Genomic DNA, 18,830 nt, shown 5'->3' with positions numbered 1-18,830 from the left:
GGTGAGGGGGTCGGGTGGACTGACGTGTCTGGTAGGCCTAGTAGGGACCACCGATGTCGAGGGCTCGTCCTGCGTGGGCTGTGTCCAAAGGGGAGCACTGGAAACCTGGGACCGCTGGAGGACGTCGTAGTCAGGTGTGCCCCCGAAGAAGTCACGGACGATGTCGTATGCGGCGTCGGGGCCAGCCTCATCCTCCTGACTAGGGTAAGAGGACTGTGAAGGCTCCGCAAGCATCCATGTGTACTGGCTGGAGGGGCCTACGAACAAATAATCACGTTAGATACGAACAATATGGTATTGAAAGTAGTAGTAAAAATTGTATAATTGTACCTGCGTGTTACGACGGTGCAGCAGAAGAAGGCTACGCTGACGTGCCGTAGTATGGCTCGTACGTGGCGGGCGGGGTCGGGCGTGGGGCCGCCGAAGATGGACCGGCCTCATCACCGAAGTAACCTGAGCACAATATTAACTTATTTTGCAGAAAGTATTACAAACTAGGATGAAGGGTGCCGGCAGTACCTGAGGGTGGACGCACAGGGCTCGATCTGCGAGGCTGCGTCGAGACTTGTGCAGGCGGACCTAATGAATGTTTAATAATAATAAGTAAAGGATATTGTTCAATATTATTCAAAAGTATAATTCGTACCAAGTTGCTCTGAGCCTCCATGACGTGGTAGAAGGGGTCGTGTGGGTGCCAACACGGAAGAACATCGGTGCACGTCTGAGGGCTGAGACGAGTCGGCGTGGACACCACTGGACCTGGGAGGCGCCCCTGCTACATCTGTGGTAGATCGGCAGGAGGTAAGCTTCAAGGCGCGCGCCGTCTTGTCGAAAACCCGTTTAATAAAGCTCGCAACATCCGACGCACTTAGGTGGTGCCCTTGCCGGACGCGGTCCATGGCAGCAGCTGCATCCCTATGTACATCATAAATGATATCTGCCTGCGGATACGAACAGAAGTAAACAATTACAGTATACGATTATGTTCGTTCAATATGGACTACGAACTTCAAAAAGTAACTTACTGCTAATGCAGCGTCCTCGTCCCAATGCACCGGGTATGCCTCCGTTGTCGACCCGATGTGGGGCCGAACACCCTCAGGGGTGTAGGTGACACGGGTCCGCGTACGTGGAACATACCACCGTAGGTACTCCCTGAAGTTCCACTCGCTGTGGGGACGAGCCTCCTCCATGACGTCCTGTAGCGCTTGGGCCCATGTTGCCACGTAAGGGGCCAAGCGCTCTGCCCAGAGGTTGCCAGCTGGCTGGCCTTTCCACGTGTACCTGCATTCGAACCACGGTAAATGTAAGTCACAGTGAAACGAATGTTGCTAAAACTATAATTTTGCATATGTACCTGTGGACTTACACAGGGACGCTACGGATGTGGACGAGCGGGAATGCCTGGTGACGGCCAAACTGCCGTATGACGCGGTGCGGTGAGTACTCTTCGACGTAGATGTCAAAGACAAGGGGCTCCTTCATGAGCCAGTACTCGTCGCAGGTGCAAAGGGTGACAAACTCAACCCTGCACGACCAAGATGCTGTATGGCTCCCATACCACGTCGTCAGGACGTAGCCTGTCAAACTAGGTACGAAAATGCTCGTACGTGCTGCGAGGCTGCTCGTGCGTCCAGTGTGGCTGCGTGATAAACATCAATACAAATATTTAGAGACAAAAAGAATACGAAGGAAAATGTTAATGTAAAATATGTACCCGACGACGACACCACATCGAGGCCATAGTAGGCGCGTCCTCGTCCGGCTCGCCGTACCATTCCTTTGGGTACGGGGAGCGGTCCATCACCGGCTTGCCTATGGAGAAATGCTCGTACGACCACAGCTGCAGAAGAAGTGGACACCCGGCGAAAGTGGCTAGTGGCTCCTTCTTCGTGCATGCGTCGTAGAGCGCTCGATACGTCGCAGCAAGAACAGCGGATGCCCAGCTGAACTGTGGTACGTCCTCCGCATCAGCGTCCGCTATCGACCGGGCGTACGGCACAAGCGTCCTGGTAACCAGGTGGCCTTGGCCACTAGTGAACATTACACACCCAAACAACCAAAACAAGAAGGCCTCCAAATGCCTCGAGACCGCGTATGCGTTGGCGTGTGGGTGTATGTACACCGACTGCACATATGACTGGTGTCAGAAATGATCATTACGACATACTATATTAGTATTCGATAGGTTGTATGTTACCGTACCTGGAACTGTAGGATCCACTTCTTCGTTAGCCCTCGTGCATCAGACAAGAACTCAGGCACGTAGGGGGGTGCGTCCGCCTTTCGCTCCACCGGGCCAAAGCGTTGATGCATGTCGTTCATCCAGTCAGCCTGCATATCGATGACCCCAACCGCAGCTCCCGCGCAAGGAAGGCCTAAGAGGTAGGCTACGTCCTGTAGGGTCGGGGTCATCTCACCACACGGGAGATGGAACGTATGTGTCTCCGGCCTCCAACGGTCGACCAGTGCTGCTATTAGCGACCGATCAAAGTAGAAACGACGGGCCGCAACCTCGGGGTTCTCCGTCGATCGGGCCTCGACCAACCGGCAAAGCGGTAGGAGTCCGGCCGCTGCCAACCTATAAGTGTTGCAGTATATCAATAATATGGAACAACAGCAGTGATATGGCAATTTCGTATCAAATTTTTGAAGTACTTGTGCATCCATCGCTCGTCTATCGTCAGCAGCTCTCCAGGGCCCCGTGGTCAAAACACTCCTAGCTCCGTCTGGTGCTCGGCGGATAAGAAGCTGCGATGCTTCTTGTCCACGGCAGGGTCTAAAAGCTCGGGGGTCGCAGAGTCAGCCATATCTGCATTTGAAAGACATGTATATTAATACATTTTTAAATAAATACAGTAACAATAAACTTTCAATGCAAATTAACTATATCACTATATGCAAAATTAACGAATATTAAATTGGTACAAAACGAGCACAACGCACATAAAAACTCACCTAGACAACAGGTGCATCACTGGGTGCATTTTTGGGACAATATTTGTAAGTGTGACCTACTTTATTGCACTGACTGTATCGCTTCATCCTAGGGCCAGCCTCGGATTCATCCATATCGTTGCGAATCCGACGAGTTTGTCTTTGGCTCGGTGCGTTCTTCATCTTTCCCAAATCAGGCACATATATTCTTGCAGGCCCTGAATTACTTGTAAAAGTGTCAACAATACCGTAACCATACAGCTCCTGGTTACAGGTGTTGAGTATTTGATCTTTCATAAAATACTTTGACACATATTGCCTGAGAAGCATATGGTGCTCTGCACACGCAGCTATGACGTGTGTACAAGGTTTGTAGAGTAATTGTGGCTTCTGACAACTACATATGCATGTCCCACTCCTTAGCACACACTCTTGAACATGCCGCTCACGTCTACCCCCCTCCGACCCTTATCCCGATACAAGACACTGAACCTGTGCTCTGCAGTGCCCTCTTGATTTGCATGATGCATGTGGGCCTTCTTATTAGCCTTCTCCATATACTTACATAGCATCCATCCGTAAAGCATACGATTGTCCTCCATTACAACCTTAGCAGCTGCATACCGATCAATAAAGTACTTACAGGTCCCATGAAAAATGCCTTCTACAATTCCAACTAGTGGTAGGGACCTCATTCCTCGCATGACCTAGTTATAAACCTCTGCAAGATTTGTAGTCATTACTCCATATCTTGCACCACCACTGTCGTACAACAGAGCCCATTTTTCATTTGGCTCATTGCGTATCCACTGTGAGAAGCTCCTAATAGATGAGCCTGATCTCCTTACAATCTGCGGAGTATCGGTTGGGAGAGGACCGAGAGCTATTGGTTCATCACCGTTAGGTGCAGCCTCCATAGTTTGTTTTAGAGTCAGTTCATCAAGTCATGCCCATAATGCATTGAACTTACGTTGCTGTTTCTGACTGCACAACTTCTTGAAGAGCTTTATTAACTCTTTGTTTTTAAACTATCTGTAGAAGTTCGCACCCATAAGGTGCATGCACCACCTGCTTTTGAGATCGAGCCACTGTGCTGCTACACCCCGTCGCACGCTACCATGTTGCATATCCAGCAAAGCCTGCAACAATTATGCATGTCTATCATGAATGAGACACACATCTGGTCGGTCAAGAACAATTGCATGTTTAACCCGCTCTAGGAACCAATACCAGCTGTCCCCGTTCTTGCATGTTTAACCCGCTCTAGGAACCAATACCAGCTGTCCCCGTTCTCACTCTCCACGAAAGCAAACCCTAGTAGCAGGACTTGGTTGTTACCGTCGACCCCAATTGCAGACAAAATCTGCCCTTTGTACTTCCCAGTCAGGAATGTTCCATCTAGGCATATGATGGGTCGGCAATATCTAAATGCTTTGATAGTTGCAGCGAATGCAAAGAAAGCACGTTGCAACACTCTTTTTCCGCTGTACTCCACATCAGTAGAGGGGTAATGCTTGATATCATAGTAGCTGCCTAGATTTCTTGCACAAATTGTGGCTAATTGATGAGGTAGATTGTGATATGAATCTTCATATGTACCGAACCTCATCTCAATAGCCTTTTGTTTCACCCTCCATGCCTTCGCATGGTTTATTGTGTACTGGAACCTTTGCTCAATAGCACGGATTATTGATCGTGGCTCATACCTTAGGTTGTCCACAATCTCTTCGTACATAACATTTGCAATGAAAGCAGAAGACAGGTTCCGGTGGGCGAACTCTATTTCCTCAATGTGACAATTATGTTCCTTAACTATTAAGCATTGCCAGTAGTCTACCCATTTCCCTCTGAATGCGTGCACCCGCCAAGGGCACTGAGGCACCAAGCACTTCACATCGTACTCTCTTTTACTTGATTTAACAACCTTGAATTACCTACGAAGAGACAACGACCAGAATTTCACTGCATCAACAACTGCCTCTTTTGTAGGGTATATAGCACCCTGTGACACCTCATTCTCATGGTACTGCCATGGTGTCCGGTCAGCCTCGCTAACCACCAACTTCGAAAATTCATAATCCCGCCACTCTGCAGGAACTGGAGCATTACCCTCCTCATCAGACGAATCCCCATCGGCAAGGCCTTCCTCCAACTCTTCATCCTCCAAATCCATATCTTCAATGATGCTAGGGATGTGCTCCCCTTCATCAGCTACACCCATCGGTTGCAGCTCTGGAACATCACCAACTTCCTCCCTGGACCCTACATTAGCCGCCTCTGATTCATCTTCCACTGCCTCACTTGGTCCTGCTACTGCTTCCGCAGAGTTCACCTCATTTTGATCTTTCAGGTACGCCTCAGCTAACAAAACAAGCGGCACGCCACGTTCACACATACTGCCTCCAAGTTGATGTGGCTTCGATGGGAACAAGCTCACCAAAGTATCCATGACTAGCACGGCTCAGGACAGCTTTCAACTTCAGCTCATATTGCTGCGGATCCAGTTGGAAAAACCGCATGAGCTTTTTGCACACACCCACAATGGTCCTCTCATTAGCTTTACTAAGCCCCTTCATGACATGACGAAATTAAGACAAATCTACACCGTTAGGACAGTACCTAATTTCACCCTCACCATAATATATCTGAAAAATTAATTTATCTGTCATCCCTGAAAACACCCGCAAACATAACCCATGTTAAGACAACAAACTATATTTCTAATTATCGGATAAAATAATTTCTAAATGCTATCCTAGGTTCGTAAATTATCATCTACTGTTACCTCCTACGTCCACAGGTACAAATAATATACTAAAAATAATATTCTACATTGCACTGCTATCGTACCATTTTCTAAATAAATTTGACAATTTTATAAACCCTAGGTCATAAATGTCTAAAACCTATGTCATATACTACTACTGCACTAATTAACAACAATAAAAAGGAAAAAAAGACTTACCCAAAATTTCCCTTCAAATCCGCGGTCCAAATGCAGCAGGGCTTCGCCAACCTCTCTTCCTCCCCTCTCCTCTCCTCTCTTCTCCTCTCTCTTCTCAACTTTTCCTTTTTTCGGATTTTTATGAATTTTTGGCCATTTTTCGGCCTTTTTTATAGGAGAGGGCGGCCGGGTGGGCCCCACGGTGCGGCGGGCGGGGAGGTCCCTTTACCGCCCCCTGAGAGGACGATAAGGACCTCTACCCGCCCCCTCAGGGGGCGGTAAGAACTCGGGTCGGGCGGGCGGGTCGTACCCGCCCTCTAAGGGGGCGGTTAGGCCTACCACCCTCTCAGGGGGCGGTTAGGACCCCTAACCGCCCTCTCAAAGGACTGCAGGCGTCTAGTTTTGCAAATTCTTCTGCCGGGAATCTATTTATTTAAATTTTTAATAAAAAAATATAAAAAAAACTCCACTACACACGAGCCATCAGCTTCCTGCCGAAAGTGTGGCCCGTGTTCTAAACAAGCCAAAGCCCAAGCACAGGCCCATGCGCAGTCAAAACATAGTGAATTATATATGTATGTATATATATGTATATACATGTATATATATACACATATACACACATGGTAGTACTATTCTGCACCCCACCTAGCCCAGCCCACCAGCGCCACAGCAGTCCACCAGCCCAGCACGCCCGTGCGCATCAGAGCGTGCCATGTGTCCCCGTAGCCACGCCACGCTATCGTGCACCACGTGGCGTGCCTACGTGTGACATGCAGCGCGCCCGTCCGCCCAGTAAGTATCGGTAATTTTTAATACTACTGACACTACTGAACAAACTACTAAACACTACTAAGCACTACTGAACTATTGAATAATACTGAGCACTACAAAGCTATTCTGCACCTTATTGTTCCAGTATTTATAGTAGTTTAGTGTTCAGTAGTTCTAAATTCATAGTACTGACACTACTGAATAAACTACTAGTAACTACTGATAACTACTAACTCTATTGACATAAACTACTGAACAAAATTACTATAACTTAGAACTACTGAATATTGAACTACTGATGACTACTGACACTACTGAACATTTTTTCTATGACTTGAAACTAGTGAACAGTTATTGATATAACTACTAAACAAAACTACTAACAGGTACTAAAAAAGCATCCGAATCATAGTAAAATTCGCTAATGAGAACCACTGGACTACTAAACTACTGGACTACTAAGCATTACAAGGCTGCTACTGAACTACTGAACGCTAATAGACTACTAAACTATTAGATGAGCAGGGTGCGCATGGATGCGTGACGCGCGCGCGAGCGAGCAGGCACGGGTGCAGGGACACATGGTGTGTGGGCGGTGCGAGCGGGCACAGGCATGGTCATGTGTGGGGTCGACGCGTGGGCCATGGGGACAGGTGGCTTCACGCGGACGTGTGTTGCATGTGTGGCGTTAGGGAATGCGTAGGCTATGCTAGCCTAAAACAAAAAATATCTACCACATTCACCCAGGAAACCATATTAGTAGGAGATCCTAGATCGTTACCACTAGATGCACAGCGTAGCGAAAAAAGTTAGAGTAGATCGATCCAACGCCGTGCGCGTCATGCTGCTCGACCAGCTCCTTGATTAGCTCCACAACCAGCTCCGCGCAGATGGTTTTGCTCCTCGACTAGCTCTGAGTAGGTGTGTCAAGTTCTCGACCAGTACTAAATGGTCGCATCGTGTTCCTCGACCAATTCTGAGTGGTCGCATCGTGTTCCTCGACTAGTTCCGAGCAGGTATGTCGACCAGCCGAACAAGTCATTGACCAGCCGAGCAGCAACGTCACGATCTTCACGCCGAGGAGATGAACATCGCAATAGTTGCAACGCCTCTACAATATCCACGCGTACTAGATAGGATCGCCGTGCGCCAATATGCTAGCACCATACGCGCAACTAGGATTTTTAGAGATTGTGTGGAGGATTAGACTATGGTTTCAGAGTGGCTTACCTGTCTCCTCACCCCCACGCCTTCTCATTGCAAAGATTAATGCTTTAGCCTTTAATTCTCCTTTCACTGCTAGCTGCAGTGCCACTCTTTCTGAAATGTCTGGTGACGCCAGTCTTAATTGGTTCCTGCGCGTGCTGATCGCTGTTGTCATCAGTTGTTTGCGGAAATGCCTCTGTGACCACCGAGCAGGCTTGGGGTTGCTGGGTTTTCCCTTGACTAAAATTAAATTACCAAGCAATTCCCAATTGCAAGTCAAAAGTGTGTTGTTTTAGTTGGATTTATGTTCTGGGTTTCCTGTTTCCTATTGCTGTTGCATAAACCAACTATAGTTTGGATGGAGGGGACAGTATATACCTATCTATAGTTTGTCCGTTGTTGTAAAGTTGTAGCAGGCATTTTCTGTAGCTCTAAGGATTACATCAAGAGTTGCATAAAAGTAATGCCATTTGTTTCAGAAACTTTGGGGAAGAATTTCATCAGTGTAATGTTTCATGACACAAACTTGTTATGTCTTTGAACTTGCCGTTTACCATTTCAAAAACCTACCTGTTTATTTTTTCCTTGCACTTTTCAATGATGTGAATGCACATCTTAGGTTATCTATGCATATTTTTCTCGATTCCATATATGCAGATTTGGGTATCTGTATTGGAAGCACTTTTGTTGCATTTTGACCCATATGCACTTTTCATGTGTCGTGTTAACCTTACAATTAACATTTCTTTGCTACTTTACTCAGGCTGACCCGTTCCTTCATTTGGTGGATGAGAGCAAACTTTAGGCTGTTCAAGATTCCTCAGATGAACCATCAAAAATATATGGATCACCAGAGAGCAATGCTAATGCACTGAAGTCCCTTTCAAAAATAGAACTATCAGAAAGTCAATTGCGAGAATGCATAGTCTCCACAATCATGAACATCATTACAAATTTGCTGGATGCAATGAACACCTTCTCAATTGTCTTTTATATTCGATTTTTGAACCGAGTTCCATGCAGCTGCTGAAGATTTCTCTATTTTTGCAGGCGGACTTGCATAATGTAAGAAGCCAATTGCTAAGCGAATTCTCTCCTGATGACATGTGTCCAATGAGCATGTAGTTTTTTGAAGCACCTGTTGAGAATACATCAGGGTCTCATGAGACTTCCCACCATCAAGAGGCATATATACATCTGACATGTATATTCATCTTCTACTTTCCATAAACAGGCTATGCTGATTGACCTGGGCAATGACCATGATTATTTTGGGGAAGCTTCAAAAAGCACAGAAGCTTGTTCTATACCTGTATCAGATCTTCTGAATATTGATCAGCATCTTGAAACGGTATGGTATTAATCCTATAAACCCATCCTTCCAATGATAATCAATCATTGAGAATGTGGAAAGAATTACAGTAATGATACACCCAATGTTTTGCTTTATCTTCTTTTATAATGGGCAAAATTTATTGATACCGAAGCAGTTTTGTCAAGTAACATCCTACTAATGTAACTATCTGAATGTCATATTTGACATTGTTAGTTTGGTTATAGTTGCAAACCACTTCGATCACATAGGTTAACAATTGACCTTAATATTACTAAATATGGATTTATCTATTCGGTTCCTGTTTTCCCTATTTCTCATTGCCAGAGCTTTTCTATTTATAACTCAGTGAGGGCATTTTACAGGTCAGCCTTCTGACAGAGTGGCGCCACTAAGGATGACTTGAAGCTCTCCCCGTTAAATAATGAAGAAGAAAAACAGTATTAAGCTTTTAGACAATTGTGCAAACAAATTAGCAGCAGGAGGTTTGTGTTGAATACGAAACATAGTTATACATTATGCTTACTCATGTATTGAAACAAATTATGTTTTCTCCATATCAGATCAGCAGCATGTGCATCTGTCCTTGGTGCAAAACACATGCACCAAAAGATTTGTGTACAACGGGATAGCTGAAATCTGATAACATTTTTTGAACTCCCTGGTACACAGTCTCCAAAAGAAAGGTACAATCTCGAAAAGAAAGGGCCACGAGGCGTGCTAAGCCGCCAAGAGCATGTAGTTATTTTATACCATGCTTCTTTCAATTCAAAATAAGATTCTTTTTCAACTTTGCCGTTTTCAAGCACATGTGGTTCCTTTTTTCTTGATCGAGCAATCAACACAAGTAGTTATGTACCTTTTGCTTTCCTAGCGATAAAAACTGTACATTTTGCTATATTGTTAATTATTATCTTTCACTGGTCTTTTTCTTGGTTTTCTGTATAATATTTAGCTGTGTCATGACAGTGTTAAATATATTGCTATGCTTGTTGTGTTTCCAGTTTTTCTCCACAAGGCACTGTCCCTAATGTTGTTCCTGAATCATATTAGAAGTATGCAAGCTCTGATGTGCACGATTTACAATACACACTGTACATGATTTAAAGCACAGTGCTTATTCGGTTTGCTGAAAACCTGGAAGCCAATCTAGAGGTCACATTTCTATGGTCTGATTGTGACTAATGGTACGGATTTAATCATAATCTACAGCAAATATCAATTTAGAGAATATACATCATGGAGTATCTTTATCAAACAATTCCAATATAAAATATTTTATTCAAAATATTATAGAATTATTGCACATTGCTGCCTCGGCGACCGTGGTACGGCGCGCTATTTTCTAGTTACATGTCGAAAGGTTACCAGGTTTCCGTACAATTGGAGGACACAATAAGCAAACTACCTTTTTATTATTTATTATTCCACCACTATCAAATACAGTCCAACAATCATGTGTTTATTGTCGATCTACCCTGTAAAGCTAGAAAGGGTGGAACCAGCTTTTAGCGGCCAATACAGTTATTCGGACTAGGAAAAGGCATGCTAGGTCCTTTTCCAAGCCCAAAAATGTACTCCCCTCACAAATAGTAATCTATTTCTTTTAGTTAGATATTAATTAAAATTTTCTCATAAAATATATCATTTATAATTATAAAATCTATAGTGTGAAATTATTTTAAATTTTGAATCTAGTTATATAATGTTATATACTAGATATTGTTATAATTTATTAAATATTAGTCAAAGTATAGAATATTTGATTTTTTCAGAAAAAATCGCTTACTATTTCTGAACGGTTGAAGGAGTATAAGACAATACATTGCTACACGGTGGCTCCATATGTTGAGATTTCTGCAGGTGTGAAAAGGCCCTGACATCATATGTTCAGATTTCCCATCAAACGTGATCATCACACGATCTTTTCCATCACCGCCTTGAACCTTGTCAACTGATCGAGCAGTAGAAATCTATGGCCGGCATGCTGCGAACCGAGGCCCAGGTGCGGTTTTCGTCAAACACCCTGCGAGTGGCGCCCAGGTCACCGCTCTTCGCGTAGCCGCTGATCAGCGCGCTCTCGGTGAAGGGGTGGCGCGCAAGGTCGCGCTTGGCGGCGGCCGCGTTGAGCTGCAGCCGCAACCTGGACGCGGGGGGCTCGGCCTGGGCCTTGTCCTTGAGGGCGAGCGGGAAGGTGTAGCGACCGGTGCCATGGGCTATCATATTCATGCATGCGGCGCTCGCGGGGATGGAATGGGAGGCTAGCCCGGAGAGGATGGTCGCGTGCGGAATAGGAGATGACCGGAGGAGGAGCGGCGGGCGTGATGGTCTCGGCGTAGTATGTTAGCGATGCTGACTAGACGACGCCAGCAAAAGGAAGAAGACAACCGTGGTTGGGCCCAGAAGGTCCAACAGACAGCCCAGGCCCAATCCCAATGTTTCGGATCCTAGCTGGGCTAGTTGAGGCCCAATTCGGCTTGTGGCGTATATGAGAGGGCAAGACAGAGAGGAGAGGCAAGTTTGTAGATGGATGTGCTTCTGTTCCTCTCTCTAAACTGCTAAATCCTGAACCTCTGAACTGTTCTTCTTGATCAATTCTTCCTCCTCCAAACTACCTCCAATTATCCTCTATGCTATCAGTATGGTACCTTAACAACCAGGTATCAGAGACCTCGTCTTCGCCACTTTAGATTCCCACCACCATTTCACTGCTACCAGAAATTGCTCGGCGCCATGGATCGGCAGACAAAGCGCATCCTCGATGCACTTCACGATCGATTCAAGGCCGTCGAACAACGGTTCAACGGCGTCGAGACTTTGTTGGGCGACAAGCTGTGGAAGATCGATGACATCTCCACCACGATTTGATGTGTGGAAGCCCCAGATCGACACCGTCGTGGAGAATCTGCGACTTGAGATCAGCATCCTCCGCAAGCACATGGATTGGATGGTGCTCGATTCGGTGCATGCGTCACTGGGCATCTTCCTTCACCCGGAGATGGTTGTCGCGCGGCCACCTGCCGAAGAACCAACCAACAACCCTCATGGTCACCGCGTGCGACAAGACCACTGGGAGAATGTGTTTGGGTTGGTGACTACCCTTTCGCATCTCTAGGTCAAAGATACCAGTGATCCACATCCAGCCCAACCCTTCCCTTACATTCCAAGTTCTGAATTCACACCTCGATCAGCTAGTTCGTTTCACCATTTCACCAAGTTGTCGAAGCTTAATTTTTCGAAATTTGATGGGGATAATCCTAAATTGTGGAAGAGCATATGCGAGAGCTATTTTGATATGTTTGGTCTTGATCACTCTATGTGGGTCAAAGAAGCACCTATGCATCTTACCGGACTAGCGGCACGCTGCCTCCAGTCAGTCGACCGCCGCTTTCATCAGTGCACTTGGTCTGAATTTTCCGAATTACTGCTCATGCGTTTCGGTCGAGATGAACATGAGAGTTTAATTAGGCAATTAGTATGGTACCTTAACATAGTATCAATTTGCTCGTGAAATCTATCAGTAATTAATAGCAAATCATCTTTGATTCCTTTTGTTTCTCTCTTTGGCAGAAAAAAGGCAATTCGAGAAGTGGTTCGAGTTTTCAACTTGTTGGGCCATAATGAACCTACAATATCGATGTTTTCGTGAATTATTTACAATAGGTAGATATGTACAGTCCGTTTAGAATGCATGAATTTTGTGGGACCTCCAAATGATCGAATCCAATTGCTGTGTTACAAGTGGGGCCTAATCCGAGAGGAAGCTAGGAGAGTGAACCACAAAAACAGAGCGGGACTCGACAGAGCTCCCAGGCAAGGATATTAACGCAAACAATCCTTGATGCTGATCTCAATGCAGAGTATGAAGAATCTGGTGATTCCTTTGATTACTCCAAGTTGGTTGAAGCGCAGCGGGCCACTCCACCTGAGCAACAAGGCCGTTCGGAGAAGGTCATAGCCTATTTGCAGCATATTCAGAGAGGAAAGCTAATACAAACCTTCGGTTGCTTGTTGGCTCTTGATGAGAAGAGCTTCAAGGACATTGCATTCAGTGAGAATGCACCAGAAATGCTTATAACGGTCAACCATGCAGTGCCGAATGTTGATGATCCTCCAAAGCTAGGAATTGGCACCAATGTGAGCTCCCTTTTCACTGACCCTGGTGCCACAGCACTGCAGACGGCAGTAAGATTTGCTGATGTTTCTTTGCTGAATCCTGTCCTGGTTCAATGCAAGACCTCAGGCAAGCCATTCTATGCCATTGTTCATAGGGCAACTGGTTGTCTGGTGGTAGATTTTGAACCTGTGAAGCCTACAGAATTTCCTGCCACTGCTGCTGGGGCTTTGCAGTCTTACAAGCTTGCCGCCAAAGCGCCAAGGCAATATCCAAGATCCAGTCACTGCCAGGTGGAAGCATGGAGGTCTTATGCAATACCGTGGTTAAGGAAGTCTTCGACCTTACAGGTTACTACAGGGTTATGGCTTTACAAGTTCCATGAAGATGAGCATGGAGAGGTCTTTGCTGAGATCACGAAACTTGGTATTGAGCCTCCCTTATCTTGTCCTGCACTATCCGGCCACTGATATCCCTCAAGCTGCCAGGTTTCTTTTCATGAAGAACAAAGTCCGAATGATCTGTGATTGTCATGCGAAATCCGTGAAGATTATTGAAGATGAGGCACTCTCCATTGATCTCAGCTTGTGTGGTTCAACTCTTAGAGCACCACATAGTTGTCACCTTCAGTATATGGAGAACATGAACTCGATTGCATCCCTTGTCATGGCTGTTGTGGTTAATGAAAATGAAGAGGATGATGAAGCAGAAGAAGAAACTGTGGGGTCTCATTGTTTGCCACCATTAGAGCCCCAGATATGTCCCCTTTCCACTGCGGTAAGCCTGTGAATTTTTAGCGCAAGTGTTTGCTGTCAACGTAAACAAGGAGTTTGAATTGGAAAAGCAGATACAAGAGAAAAGCATTCTGCCTATGCAAACTATGCTCTCTGACATGCTGTTTAGGGAGGCGTCTCCTCTGAGTATTATATCTGGGAGTCCAAATATCATGGACCTAGTTAGGCGTGATGGTGCTGCTCTGATGTATGGAGACAAAGTATGGCGGCTGAGTACTGCTCCAACGGAGTCTCAGATACGTGAAATCGCCATGTGGCTTTCAGAAGTTCATAGGGATTCCACTGGCTTGAGTACTGATAGCCTCCATGATGCTGGATATCCAGAAGCTGCTTCCCTTGGAGACATGATTTGTGGAATGGCAGTGGCTAAGATCACTTCCAAGGATATTCTTTTGTGGTTCAGATCACACACAGCTGCTGAAATAAAATGGGGAGGTGCGAAGCATGATCCATCTGATAAGGATGACAACAGGAGGATGAACCCTAGGTTGTCCTTCAAGGCATTCCTTGAGGTTGTCAAGCTGAAGAGTTTGCCCTGGAATGACTACGAGATGGATGCTATTCACTCGCTGCAACTTATCCTGAGGGGGTACTCTGAATGATGCCATCAAGCCGGCCAAGGCATCTGGTTTGGATAACCAGATTGGTGATCTCAAACTCGATGGGCTTGCTGAATTGCAGGTGGTGACAAGTGAAATGGCCCGCCTGATGGAAACAGCAACTGTTCCGATATTGGCAGTAGATGGCAATGGATTGGTCAATGGATGGAACCAAAAGACAGCAGAATTGACAGGGTTGAGGGTTGATGAGGCTATAGGAAGACACATACTTATGCTTGTGGAAGAATCTTCTGTATCAATTGTCCAGAGGATGCTATACTTAGCTCTGCAGGGTGTGTGGATTCGTTCTAGCTGCCTTAGTCTATTTTCCTAGTGTTTGTTAGTCTATGCTTATTCAATATCGCTATCTATCATTATTTTCCACAAAAACCGTGTTTAGCACCTGGCTTGTTATCTGCTACATTTGATCCTCATGCTTACAATTAATACTCAACCCCTCACAAACAAAAAGTCAATAATTTGGCAGTATTGTGCATTGCTTTCTAGATATAAATTCATCAATTGAGCAGGCAGAGAAGAGAAGTTCGGTTTTAGGTGAAAACTCATGGTCCCAAAAGGGATAATGGTCCTGTTATCTTGGTTGTGAATGCCTCGCAACCCAAACCCACTCATTCCTCCTGTATTTGGCTGAGTCACTGAGTGGAATGCAGCCATGGCCAAGCTTACTGGGTGGCACAGAGATGAGGTGATCGATAAGATGCTCCTTGCTGAAGTTTTTGACAGTAGCAATGCTTCCTGCCTTTTGAAGAATAAAGATGCATTTGTACATCTTTGCATTATCAACAATGCGTTAGCCAGTGAAGAAGCAGGAAAGGCCCCATTTGGCTTCTTGGACCGAAATGGGAAGTGCATCGAGTGTCTTCTGTCAGTGAACAGAAAAGTAAATGTAGATGGTGTCGTCGCTGGCATATTCAGTTTCATTCATGTTCCTAGTGATGAGCTGCAGCATGCACTACATGTGCAGCAAGCCTCGGAGCAGACAACGCTAAAAAAGTTGAAGGCTTTCTCCTACATGCGACATGCCATCAACAAACCTCTCTCTGGTATGATTTACTCTATGGACGCACTGAAGAACACAGGTTTGGATGAAGAGCAGATGAGGCAGGTCCGTGTCGCAGACAATTGTCATCACCAGCTAAACAAGATACTTGCCGACTTAGATCAAGATAACATTACCGAGAAGTCTTATTCTTACCAAATCTTCTAAGTTGTTCTATTAGTTTCTTGCATTTACTTACATCTAGCTTTGTCATTTGACAGTTCTCAGACATAGTAGGTCGATTATGTTGCTCTGTGTTTCAATTTCACTTATTACTCAAGCTTACATTTATGAGTTGCTATCAACTTAATAATTATCTATCATTGTGTCCACAGGTCAAGTTGCTTGGATTTGGGGATGGTTGAATTTCTGTTGCAAGACGCGGTGATGGCTGCTGCGAGTCACGGACTGATAGTTTGCCAAGGAAAAGGGACCAGAGTCTCTTACAACCTGCCGGAGAGATTTATGAAGCAAAAAAATTTTATGGGGGCGGTATTCGACTACAGCAAATTCTAACTTCCTGTTCATTTCAGTTAAGTTCTCTCCTGTTGGAGGTTCTGTTGAGATCTCTTCAAAACTAAGAGCATTGGGGGAAACCTTCATCTCATCGACATGGAACTTAGATACCCTAGCCATACATATTTGCATGCATGTGCTTGTTTTTGACAAGGAAGTCATAGAGTATGAATGCTTAAACTAAAGTCACTCTTGTGTTCATGGGTTTTCAGGATCAAGCACCAGGGGCATATGAGTCCCAGCAGAGATATTGTCAGAAATGTATGAGGACAATAGAGAGCAATCAGAGGAGGTATTGAGCCTTCTTGTTTCTGGAAACCTTCTGAGGCTCATGAATGGTGATGTCCATCATTTAAGGGAAGCTGGCATGTCAACCTTCATCCTCACTGCTGAACTTGCTTCTGCTCCAGAAGCCAGCGCAACAAGTGGTTATCAACTAGTACGTAAAATAGCTTGTGAACGGGCTAAGGTAACACGCTGTGTTTGTTTTGTTACAGTCAGTTGCTAGTTGGGTAGCTCTTCTTATTTTTCTTGAACGCACTAGAGGGGTTTACCATTTAAAACAATTAGCTATACTAAGCCACAAACAAACAATACAGTGCAGAAAAGCAGCAAAGGGACACAGCTATCTTCAACAGTCCTAAACTTTAGATATAGATACGTCCAAAATATTAGGGAAAAAAACAGTGCTGGACCTTTATGAATCCTTTCTTTCATTTTTTTTCTCTCTCCCTTGCTGCATGATCTTCCATATGGTTTGAGCACATCAAAGATTAAACAGCTCTGCTAGCATGCATCCTAACAGCTTACCTAAAGCTGATTGATATCATTACTGTTAGTCTAAGAAAAGGGAAATAGAAAATTGCTAGATAGCCAAAAGAATGTGAGCCCTCACCACACATGTATATATAGATAAATCACATTGAATCACATAGGTCACAAAAGTAGTGAGCGTTACATAAAGAGTTTTTTTATATACACTGTAAGCCAAAAAAAATAAAGCGGCTGCCTTGTATGCGAAGAAAAGGTAAAAAGGTAACTATAAAGAGGAGACCAGCACATTCTACAAGTTCGGCAACCAAAACCAAAAGAAAACTTCTTTTGCATGTCAGATTTTTCAAAAATCAAATCCATCTCTGAAAGGCAAAAAAAGTGATGCTACCAGGACAACCAGGGACACAAATTCACATATGACGAACAGAGCAACTACACACCCAAAGGCTCTGCAAGCCAGAAGCAATCAGCATTCCTCAGCACAAATAGTTCCGGGAACATAGGGAAACATGGCTAATGTACATAGCACTTGCTATCTCCCTTAACTAACCGTTATGAACTGAGTTCTAACTTTCGATTCCATTCTATGTTGAGCTATCTTAACAAACATGCAGCAAATGCAAAAATCAAATAACCCATATGGTATACCTGCTGCAGATGAACACCGAGTCTAGTCATTTTCCAAGGTCGGAATCCATCTTGTGGTTAAAGCGCGCTCCATTTAAAATCTGCACAAAATCGGACATAAAACGGGAATATTGGATTAGAGTAGAAATTCTTAAGAGGAGACAACTTTTTTTTAAAAGGAAAAAAAGGAAGTGATGGTAATGAGAAGGAAGGAACCACCACCTCTGATTGAAGCCACACAACCACCGAAGAGCTAATTCTGTTGCAGTCGCTGCCCCTAAGCCCTAGCGAGCAGCTTCCTTTGGATTCGATGGCCGGTGTTGCGAGCGGCACGGCCCTCCGCACGAGCGGAGCCCCTTGTTCGCAGCACGGCGACGGCCACTTCCCCACAGCATCACGTCTCACAGAGTGGAGCTCCATCGCTCGGAGCGACATGGCTACCGCCTCTTCATGCGCCGGGTGAGGAAGAGGCCAAGAGCAACGAGAGGGAGACGACGACGAGGGGGAGAGGACCATGCGAGGCTCGATCCGGCGGTGGCGCGTCGTGGGGGGACGGGGAGGGCGGCACGGAGGCGGCGACCTGTCGAGACGCGTGTATGCGGCGGACGCAGCGTGGAGGTGCGGGCAAACGTGTCCTGCCCCCGCCACTGCGTCCTCCTCCCGGTTGAGGCAGCGCAGCTCGGATCCGGTGGAGAAGAGGCGGCGGCGCAATCGGATGCTGGTGGACTGGGCGGTAGACCCAGTTCAACGTATCGGACGGTCCATATTACGAGGTTGGCAAATCAAACGGTTGACATTTTGATGCTGACATGGACCACCCCGGTGGAGAGGAATGAGGCGGAGAAGAGGCAACGAAGCTGACGCAGGCAGCCGGAAGTAAGTTTTATAGGAATTTATCTATAAAAGATTTTTCTCTTATGATGATATATTTTTATTTTTTCTTTCTCTTTCTTAATTTAATCGTTGGATCAGAAGATAGATAGTATAGATAAAATCTCATGAGAATCTTTCTAAACAAGATCTTATAAAATTTGCTTTCAAGATAGGCAGGATCGGACACTAGCCAAGCACCCTTATCTGCAAGCGAAGGCGGGCAACACCTATGGAGAAGCAAAAGACGATGGCGATGGGAAAGGGGATCTAGAGAGTTCG

The 18,830-nt window shown here is 45.4% G+C and overlaps 1 protein-coding gene and 1 pseudogene across 1 annotated transcript; one reads left to right on the top strand and one right to left on the bottom strand.

Annotated features, from left to right (window-relative positions):
• Window positions 1–12,039: 12,039 nt before the first annotated feature.
• On the top strand, window positions 12,040–17,725 carry LOC133895205 (phytochrome a-like; annotated as a pseudogene).
• On the bottom strand, window positions 17,485–18,505 carry LOC133896430 (uncharacterized). Its single transcript, XM_062337038.1, has 2 exons — window positions 17,901–18,505; window positions 17,485–17,779 (listed from the first exon to the last, which is right to left on the bottom strand). The coding sequence occupies exons 1-2, from the start codon at window positions 18,192–18,194 to the stop codon at window positions 17,726–17,728; spliced, it is 348 nt and encodes a 115-aa protein (XP_062193022.1). The 5' UTR covers window positions 18,195–18,505; the 3' UTR covers window positions 17,485–17,725.
• Between the last annotated feature and the right edge of the window lie 325 nt (window positions 18,506–18,830).

Source organism: Phragmites australis, chromosome 16 (assembly GCF_958298935.1).
Source record: "Phragmites australis chromosome 16, lpPhrAust1.1, whole genome shotgun sequence".
Classification (NCBI taxonomy): Eukaryota; Viridiplantae; Streptophyta; class Magnoliopsida; order Poales; family Poaceae; genus Phragmites; species Phragmites australis.
The sequence above is the reverse complement of the archived record's forward strand: the minus strand, read 5'-3'. Positions and strand labels throughout refer to the sequence as shown.

Excerpts from the sequence above, each read along its gene's own strand:
- LOC133896430 (XM_062337038.1), bottom strand. The coding sequence starts at position 18,194 with ATGGTCCTCTCCCCCTCGTCGTCGTCTCCCTCTCGTTGCTCTTGGCCT. Across the intron at positions 17,780-17,900 it reads TTGTGTGGCTTCAATCAGAG|ATTTTAAATGGAGCGCGCTT; the intron begins GTGGTGGTTCCT and ends GATTTTGTGCAG.